At 43.2% G+C, this 10,011-nt stretch overlaps 1 protein-coding gene across 1 annotated transcript; it reads right to left on the bottom strand.

Moving 5' to 3' along the window:
• Positions 1-3,675: 3,675 nt before the first annotated feature.
• Positions 3,676-9,150, bottom strand: vgll2b (vestigial-like family member 2b). Its single transcript, XM_036542820.1, has 4 exons — positions 8,880-9,150; positions 8,030-8,348; positions 5,738-6,145; positions 3,676-5,187 (listed from the first exon to the last, which is right to left on the bottom strand). The coding sequence occupies exons 1-4, from the start codon at positions 9,021-9,023 to the stop codon at positions 5,144-5,146; spliced, it is 915 nt and encodes a 304-aa protein (XP_036398713.1). The 5' UTR covers positions 9,024-9,150; the 3' UTR covers positions 3,676-5,143.
• Positions 9,151-10,011: the final 861 nt, after the last annotated feature.

The following is a 10,011-nucleotide window of genomic DNA, read 5'->3' as shown; positions in this document are numbered from 1 at the left end:
TCGAGTGTGAAAGGATTTAGAATTTCGATTTATAACAATAATGTCGCTACAGTAAATTATGGAATTTTTATTAAAAAAAAAACCTGCGAAGTTCGGGAATTTCCTTATAATTTATATTTTGAGTCTCAAATCCTTGCTCGCCCAAATGTGCACCACATAGATGTCCTAAAGCATAGGCCTACATGTAAGCGTGTCAGATGTGAGATGTGAAAACGTGTAACAGAATATAACAGTTACAGTTTATTTGAAAAATTCAAGATTATCAGCATGGGGGAGTTTCGTTTAGCGCGTCTAGATTCTAGTTGAGATTTGTCATGCGCACGATAATGTAAGCGAAGTGACAGGATAGTCTATGAATGAGAAGGGGCAAAATTCCAAACAAACCGGGTCAACTGACTGGGTCAGCCTTTAGGAACATCACATTTCTGTTGCGGTAGGAGATAAATCCACAGTACATATCTTTATACATATCTTTATAATTAAGTATACACAGTATATCCATCATATCAATGACCAGTGTAAATAACCAATGTATTTGCGTGTAGACAAGGATTTCAGCTCTTTGGCACTGAGCAGTATATGGAACAAGATCCTTACATACTCCCCCTAATTTATGTGCTGTACATGTATCAGCAGATTAGCACTGTAGACATATTAGGGATGATTCCAAGTGGGTCAAATGTAATTCCAATTTAAATCTCTGGCAGCAATGTGCATATGTTTACATGTAGCGGCTGTTCATTCATTGTCAGAATGACACATCACTGGCCTATGTGCAAGTATTGGCTTCAGTTTTGAATGATAACTCAACAACAATGACATACACTTGGCCAGTGGTGTCAGCCACATTGCTGAGAAGGGATCTCCTTCTTCCCTTCGCCAAAACATGAATTACTTCTTAATCTGATAATTATTATTATGCTTAAGTCCCTCCAAAGGATGAGACACGCTTGTGTTGTGTAGTGTGCACGAGGGTTGAGAGCACAATTGATGTTAGACACTGGAGATGCAAAACATTTACATGACACAATCTTCATATGACAAGCTACAGAGCAGCTGAACAGAAGGTTTTTAACATGGTTCATAAAGACAACGTTTACAGTATAACATTTTATCTGAACAGAATCTTTGTTTAAATGTCATGGAGCAACAACCCCTCTGAAAAAGTCATCTCTTTCTTTTCCATTGGAGCAACAGAATTCTCCAGAGCAAAGCTGACATTCTAGGCACCTCACAGCATAATGGGTACGACGTATTTAATGTGAATGTGAACAAAAAAGAAAGAAAGCAAAAAAAAAAAAAAAAAACTGATCACAAAGGATGCCATGCTCAGGACTGGCAATTATAGGGCGGGTTCTTGTCCCTGTTTGTGTCAGTCAGCTACAACACACAACCAATAACCTTCCTTACTCAGTGCAGCCAAGGCCGGTGAGGTAGTGACATTGTGCAAACTGTATTAAAAGCTTGTCTCTGTTTCATTGAGTATAGATCCACTTCAGTGTGTGTGTCTTTAGAGTGTTTCCATTGAACTCAGGTGCACTGGTGTATAGTGGCTGGTGCTACTGGAAGATAAGGATGCTGTGTGTGTGTGTGTGTGTGTGTGAGAGAGAGAGAGAGAGAGAGAGAGAGAGAGAGAGAGGATGGAAAAACGGGCGAGGAATGGAAAGAGGAGCTACTTAAAATTGCTGTTCATATTGGATGTTGTAGTTGCCACGTTCGGATGATGTTATCAGTACTGTTTTCCTCATATCACTGGTGTTTAATTGAGGAGTGGTTAACTGGGCAATGTCACTACAGATCAGACAAAGAGGCTGTAATTTGACTGGATGCCATGTTTTGGACAGTGTGACTTTGCACAGCTGGAAAATGGTGTGTTTTTTAGCATGAGTTTTGAACTGTCCTGTGAAATGAGCAGTCTTCTGAAAAAGAAATCAGTCCTACTGCATACTAAACACATTACTAAAAGTGAAATGACAAATTAATCAGATTAAAAATAGACTGCAGACAAATTAAAAGTGAAGTAAAAATTATACTAAGACAAAGATGTATTGTTTTTAAACAAGTAATTTGAATTATTTTTAAATTATTTTTTTTGTTTTAGTTGAGTAATTTGTCACATTGGAGTTGCTAATGACTAACTAGTTCTGACCTTAGGTAGCAACATGTTACTGGAAAGCTAGAAACCTAGCTAGCTAATCTTCTGTCAGATAAATACTTATATATATAAATTAGAAACAGGGTGAACTGATCATATAAATATTTAGCAAATAGCAGGAAACATGAGCAGAGATTTATAAAAGGAGCTAAGTTGCAATATTTCCTATATATCTATATACCAAGTAAATAGTTCACTAACTTTTAAAATAAGTAGTTGGCCAGTTTATCCAGGATAGAAGTGACATATCAGATTGACACAAGATAAATAAGGCTTGTTAACTAGGTCATACTGAGATTTGCAAGCTGGCTAACTGGTACATTTTCTATGGAGGAAAATGGGTTGCTAAGAAGGAAATGAGTAGTCACAGTAGCTTTAATTGGATATAGGCCGTCCTTACAATGATGTCATCCTCTTTAAATAAAAAAGAATTTAAAGGCTACATGTCATGTCTCAGATTTAGCTCTAGGAGATAGGATTTTACTGTATGATCATGAAGGACAGTTTCCTCTGTCATTCATCGGCACCTGAGTTGCTTGCAGTTTAATGCTGTTGGTGCAGATCTTTCTGTTTGCATAAACAAATATGACTTTAATTTATTAATGGTGATCTTTTTCCTTTAAGTAATTATTGAGGAAGAGTGCATAAATGGCTCACCTAGTTAAGGTGCTTGTTCTGAGCGCAGCTTGAGTCTTGCAGCTCAGACCTGGGTTTGAGTCTGAGCTTTGTCATTTGCTGACAATGACCAGGGGTCTACAGGAGCAGAACGCCATTAGCTTTGCTCCGTTAGGGCTGGGTAGGCTTCATCAGCCAGCGTCCCCCTGATCTGCCAGGGTCCCCTCTGCCAGCTGCTTCAGCGGTTCACGAGGAGCCTGCGACTTGTTCAGATGATGTCGTTGGAGATGTGCCCATCCTCAAGTTGGCTTTTGTTCTACTGTGGTGCACTTTGGAACTTTTAATGTGAAAAATGGCCGTTGGCTGCGTGTCAGTGTATCGGAGGATTGCATTTTTGTTGCTTTCGCCTTCCTGCATGAGCAGCACGTATTGCGGGGAGACGAGCTTAATGAGGTACAACTGGCAATTCCAAAATGGTAAAAGGGAAAAAACTCAAACATTTTAAAAAAGAAAATACTAAACATAATTACTGTGAAGTATCTTTCTCCTTCTCCCTCCTCTAGAAACCTCCATTGCTAGGTGGAGAGGCCTGCCAAGGACAAAAAATATGTCTTTTGTGCTGCCTGCATAGCGCTACTTAAGATTGGCGATGTATATTCTCACATCTACTGGGACAGCTAATTCATAAATTATACCAGACATGTCAATGTACACTTTTTTGCTTTCAGTTTATTTTGCAGGATAAATGTTGTGTAACATTTTAGCTAGCCATATTTTATGATAGCTGATAGTTTTAAGACTAAAAGATATGCCTAGATATTGTCCTTTAAAGTAGATATCACTGCTTTCAGTATGGTGGGAAAAGGAACATAACATTACTCAGCACACAACTGAGGCATCAACTACAAAATGTATCTTTTATTTCAACCCATAGTAAGAACAATAAAATTGCACAAGTAGAAGACATGCAGCATATGAGATAAACGCAACCTTTCTATCATTTTATGTTCACTTGCACTTTCGTGCAGGATATGGAAAATATGTATGTAAGTATTATTTTCATTCTCCTCTATGCATGAATGGTGTTTTACTTACGGTAAGCAAATCCACAGGATGGGGTGAAAACCGTTAACCTCTAGCTGCTGGAATGTATCCCAGGTCAGCTATAAAGGTATTTTTGGAAAAGATTTTGACATGCATATTGAGATTTTGAAGAATACTGTACTAATACTGTGCTAATACTGCCCTGATCAGGTATAAGTGAGAGGGGCTGGGGAAAAGCCATCCAATTGTAGATGTACATGTAGATGTATTTTCATTCATACAGACATAAATATCCTTTTCTATGCACAGATGAGATGTGAGAACTGAGAGCTTAAAATTTTTAGAGACTGCGAACATTAAAAAACAGCTTATTTACTCTTCATATACATATCTGGTCTTTAGCACATCTCTGTGATCAGATGAGGCAGGTGTGTCCCTGCACATAATGACATTTCAGAACTAATATACATTTAATTAATTGCAATGAGATTCAGAAACAAAATGAATGAATATCAAAGTCAAAAAAACCATCAACAGGACTCATTCACAACATAGGAGCTGTTTAGGCTTTCATCAAACCATGAATTTAGTCCCAGGGTGAAAGTAACTGATAACATGATGGACCAAAGCATTGAGTACAATTGAGCTGTCATCACATTTGACACTTTTCTGTGGCATTTCTGTGAGGTTACATTCACACCAACCACCTGACTGCTTTCCAGCTCGTGCCCTTCTTCTTACCCAAAACAGCCCTGACCCTCCCATGTTACTAAGAGACTTTCGTAACACTGATTCAGTTTTAAAGATATACATAAATATACAAATATGCACATAAAAAAAAACAAAACAGCAACAAGAACAACCACAATCCTCCATTCCCATCTTGTTGCATGAAAATAATAACAACGTGTCAACGGATACAAAATGTTTTGTGGGTTGACGTTGGGCATTCAACGTGAACGCCTTTCAATCTTCGCTCTGTGCCCTGTGTCCCAACAAATGTCTCTTGTTTAAATCAGGCTCTCTCTCCCCCTCTGTCCAAATGGAGCAGCGCTCATTACCACTCCTGTTTGGCAGATGTGTTCACCAATGTAACAGGAGAAATAAAACGCTCCGTTCAGAACACTGTTTCCAGGGTCTCTCTCCCTCAAATCTCCCTCGCTCTCTCTCCCTCTCTGCGTATTTTTTTTTCATCTCCATGGTGCACACATGAATTTCAAGAGTGGCTGCAGCCTAACCATGTCAAGGGACAAAAGGAACAGCGTTTCAATGGGCCAGACCCAAGACTTAATTGGATCCAGTAATGATGGGTCGATTTGACGGGGGTTGTTAGAACCAGTACAGTTCCTTCCCTTTCTTGTGATGCTGCAGACCTATGATAAACAAGCAGGGGAGAGACAACAATGAGCACCAGGACCATCACGTCTCACTGTGGAGCCAAACACACATACAGAGCAGTGATGACTAATTAGTGCATCCTCCTAATTTGCTTGTTTTTGTCTGTATGTGTTTGTTCACAGGGGCAGTAAGTTGTTTTTCAGTTAGGGCTTTTCTTTCTCACAGTGTGACAACTCTGTACAAGCTAATAAAGGCAAAAAAGGAAAGGGACACTAGAACCACATTGTTCATACTGTTCATATGTATAGTTTACAGAGCAATTCTGAGCTGACCATTTCCACACCCTGGCTGCACATTATCCGATTACACTGACAATAATGACAACAAGAAGACGGAAAAGAAGAGGAAATTTTTTTTTTACCTATTTAGTAACATTTCTCCTTACTTATCAACACTTCTCTGTTTTATCAAAGACAGTGTGAAAACACAGCAAAGAATGGCTTATTATGTCATAGTATGGAAATAAAGTGCTCCGTGAGTGTGCGGGCAGCACGACTGAGGCAGAAAAAGGGGAGAGGCTAGTACCTGCATCCATGTTTAGGGCCAAGGTCTGGGTGACATCGCCTGGTGGTAGGAGGCCTGGCCAAGCAGGGGCGGGGTCCAGCTTGCTGACATCATAATGGCCAGGGAGCGTGGGTAGGTGCGCAGGCCTCACAGCGGGCATGAGCAGGGGGCCGTAGTGAGGCTCCAGCCCCGCAGGGGTGTAGAGTTCATGCAAGGGTCGCGGGGGGCCATAGGCCTGGCTCTGGGCGTATCCCCAGGACTCTGAGGGGTGGGGGTGCGGTTGAGGCAGCCCCGGATGCAGGGCCGAGGAGTAAGGGTCCACAGAATAAGGAGACACCACCTCGCAGTGACCCCGGCTTGGGGGGGAGGGGTAGTTACTGTCCCAAAAGGAGGGGGGGAAACTGCGCCTGGAGCTGGGGGAGGGAGTGTCTGGGAAGGGGGAAAGCAGGAGAGAGAGATGAAAGGAGATTTGGCAGCGGCCATGCCCACATATAAAACATCAACCTCAGTCTGGTTACGTGTCAATTTCAACTTTTTTTTTTGTTACCACAGTGAGGTCTGATCAAAGACAGCAGTGGCAATCCGATCGGTGAATATCTTGCCACACATGGATACGATCTGTGTGGGGTGCAATGTATGCCCCTGCCCAGATGCCCCCCCCCCCACTCCCCCCCCCAAGTTTTCCAGGATTTGTTCCTGATGGAAACGTCCCATGTGTCCCTGCTGAATGAGACTCGCACGCGCCCGTTGGAAATGAATACAAGGACGACATGGTGAGAGCGGAGCCCGGCGGAGTCGCGAGGCCTTGCCAGGCTATATAAGGCAGCAGCCCTAACCAGGAGACCAGCATGAGGCCGCGCCGCCCTAAATCACTTGTTGTGGCGACACATCTCACTCTCATGTCAGCGCAGTACGGTGACGGCCACCCCCCCGATACCCCCCCCCCCCCACTAACCCCCTCCCCCAACCCCCCCGCCCCCCACCTGTTGTTTTCTCTGGACCCTTTGCCCTGCTAGAATGTCAGGAGGCCGTTTTATTTTTTAGCCGTTACTTTTATATTTAGAATTCTTCTGAAAATGACACCAGCCATGTTGTCCCAATCAAACGGGGCCACAGATAAATCACACGGGCCCATCATTGTGGGCCTTGCAGGATGGTCGGCTGGCCAGGCGCTCGTTTGAACGCGATACATCGGCGTGGTTCTACACTTACCGCCATGTATAAACATAGTATCTGTTGTGAGGCAGGAAGTTTCTTCTCTGCGTCTGGATGAAGATGTATAACTGGAATGAGAGACGCTCTCTCTCTCTGTGCGAGAAACACTTTTTCACATCGAGAGAAGGAAAACTTTCACGGCATTTTTACTTCCCTTTTTTGCATCATTAAAAACCCAGACTTTTGTTTTATGGAGGCAAATATATAAAAGTGGCAAGAGATCCAACATACTTTGCACCCAAAAATTGTGAAAAAATCCACCTTTATTTTAGGGGAATGAAAATATCCTTTCTTGCCTTTGAATTTCTGAGTTGATAAGTGCCCGTTGTCACACATATTAAAATAGAAAACATGAAGACATGAAAGTACATTGGTAAAAGAAAAAATAATGAGACATCAGAACAGTTGGGATGAGAAATATGAACACCTAAATAAGGAGTGGAACTTAAACACCAAAGCAGGACCAGCCATACTGAAGTGACTGTGCAGTAACGATTCTCATCCAGTAAGACTTCTTCAGTGCTCCCTCACCTTTTCAGTTCCTTGTGCCGTGACTGTCTCTCTGACGTGTCTTTCCCTTTTTGGCAGACTTTACTTAACTTTGACCCCACACCTCCTTACCTGCACCTGTTCTAAGTGGAGCCCAGCGCTGACTGTGCCTCTTCCCAGCCCCTGTGTCCCTCCCTGTTATTTTACCACCAACATCCATGCACTCCACCCGAACACTCCTTCACCATAACTGGACCCAGCTCGTTCTCTTCTGCCACATTCTGCTGCATGGGCCTGCTTCCCTCACCCATCCCATTCAATGGTTGCCTGCTCCATTACCCAGAGCCTGTGCCACCTTCCTGTGCCATGTACCACTACCAATACCACCCCCCTTTTCCCGTGACCCTTTCTTTACCTGTGCAACCTTCCTTTTCCTGTGCTATCATCCTTTACCTGTGCTACCTTTCTTCATCTCTCACATTCCTGTATCTGTTCCCCCTCCTCATACTTCCCCCCACTCTCCCTATATTTATAGTCAGTAAATACTATGCATGGATATGTTGTGCTCTCCTGCACACACTCCATACACCCGCTCCATAGGCTGCTTACCTGCTCGCAGGTCAGCACTACGCTTCTTCCCCTCTCCCTCAATGTAGGAGCTCAGTGCTCGTGAGAAGTGTTCATCCACCACACTGCTGATGTCTCCCTGGTAGTAGGTGAAGAGGACACAGCGAGAGTTCAGGTACTCCGCTTCTGGGGTCTCCTGCTTCTCCTTCTGGCCGTCCTCTACTCTGGACGCCGCTGGAGGGAACGAGGAGGCGGCCCCTGGTCCAGTCCCGGCTCCCGAAACAACTTCTGTCCCTTTCTGCATCCTCGTGTTTCCCCCTGAAACCTTCCCGGAGGTTGAATGGCTTAGACAGACTGGTGCCTGGAAACAACCGATTGACAGTCATTGACAGAGCATTTAAGAGTTCTTATTACAGTGCAGCGTTACCCGCGTTAGTTAATTATTTGGTGATAAATGGTCTCCCCTACTTTCCATTCCACTCAGTCAGTGAAACTGACGGTAACGGTATTTACTTCAGCTCTCTACAGCCGGCACCTCATGAAATCCAACCGAGAAAAAACCGCAATGGGACCGGAAACTTGTGCCCCTGAGCACTTAATCTATACACCCCATCGTGCTCGTTATTTTTCACTGTTTTAATCATTTATATGAAAATAAATACAGATAGTACCACCCTCCCAAAAACAAAACAGTTTTGTCAACCTTGACAAACTTCATGTAAGTCTTAAAATACGAAAGTCTGGTACATGACGGAATATTGAACGTTTATATTTTGCAGGAATATCTCGTTAAACAAGCAGATGAAATCGTAAAACCTCACGACGGTTATATTCTGCTAGAAGTTAGCGTCGTTCACTTTATTCCAATAGCAGAATAATCGCGCTCTCCTACCTGGAAGCTGTTGATATTGAAAGCAGTGGCAGCTGTGGCGTACGGTGCGTAATGTCCATAGGCTGGGCACATAACATCCAGGCAACTCATGGTAATCTGTCGGTATCCCTTAAGGTTCAGAGGAGTGAACGGCTGCACTGTCATGTAGAAAAAGCCGTTCTGGAGGCGGGCAGCATTCCGCTGAGTGCTGCAGGGCGCGCAAGCACGGTCACAGTGCAGACACGCGGCTCGACATCGCCACACAAAGCGCAACGACAGCTGCGCTCCCGGACTGAGGCCGGGTTTATAGTGGAGATAGACAGCAAGACTCGTCTTTACATCCCGACCCCACCCACAGCCTTTCAGTGACCTCCCATTAAAAAAAATCTTTGCCTTCTGCTGAACTGTCACCAAACGAGTAATTAAGGTCGTGTTAAACACGAAATTCATTCAGCGCTTGACACGTGGCTCCTAAATACATATTTATTTCCGACTGCTTGTTTATAATCCAGCTTTTCCCAGGAGGTATGGGAGTCCTCTCACGTGGGTTTATTTCATGCTTTGTCGAGAATTTCCTTGGGGTTTCAGTGATTACAACTGTGTGTATGTAGATATAAAACGTGAGTGTCAGTGGCTTTCATTCTACTGTTTATTTGTACAGGCCTTTAAAAAGTAAAAAAGTTATCAACACAAGCTGAGTGAATTCTTTCAGTCCTACATTTTGACACATAGGTGTGAACTATAGGGTGCACATGTTGACCCTAAGAACTGTCAAAGGAAAACACAAATCCGTAGTAAACTGTAACCCCTTATTCAGAATTTTGTAAAGACATGAGTTCAAAAGAGAGCAGCTTTCATTGAAAAAAGAAATGTTTTAACTCACACAGGGACACAACCTCTGATGTTCCTAAATTTAAATCCAAGAGAATTGTCAAATTGTCTGTGGAATTTGATTGATGGAGTCCAAAGAAATATGATGTGAATGTGCCACTCTGTGTGACAGACATTCTAGAACCCCAGGGAGAATTGTGAGGAATATTTGCAGAATTCCTTCCACAGGTGTCAGAGGAGGGGAATGTCTCTGATCTCTCATGTTGACTGGTTGGTGGTGATGTCATTTTTGCCAATGCTAGGAGGACTAAGTATCCTGCAA

Source organism: Megalops cyprinoides, chromosome 12 (genome assembly GCF_013368585.1).
Source record: "Megalops cyprinoides isolate fMegCyp1 chromosome 12, fMegCyp1.pri, whole genome shotgun sequence".
NCBI classification, from domain to species: domain Eukaryota; kingdom Metazoa; phylum Chordata; class Actinopteri; order Elopiformes; family Megalopidae; genus Megalops; species Megalops cyprinoides.
Note: the sequence above shows the minus strand (reverse complement) of the source record. Positions and strands in the feature narration are given on the sequence as shown.

Excerpts from the sequence above, each read along its gene's own strand:
- vgll2b (XM_036542820.1), bottom strand. The coding sequence starts at position 9,023 with ATGACAGTGCAGCCGTTCACTCCTCTGAACCTTAAGGGATACCGACAG. Across the intron at positions 8,349-8,879 it reads TCAATATCAACAGCTTCCAG|GCACCAGTCTGTCTAAGCCA; the intron begins GTAGGAGAGCGC and ends GGTTGTTTCCAG. Across the intron at positions 5,188-5,737 it reads GGCCCTAAACATGGATGCAG|GTCTGCAGCATCACAAGAAA; the intron begins GTACTAGCCTCT and ends TGTTTATCATAG.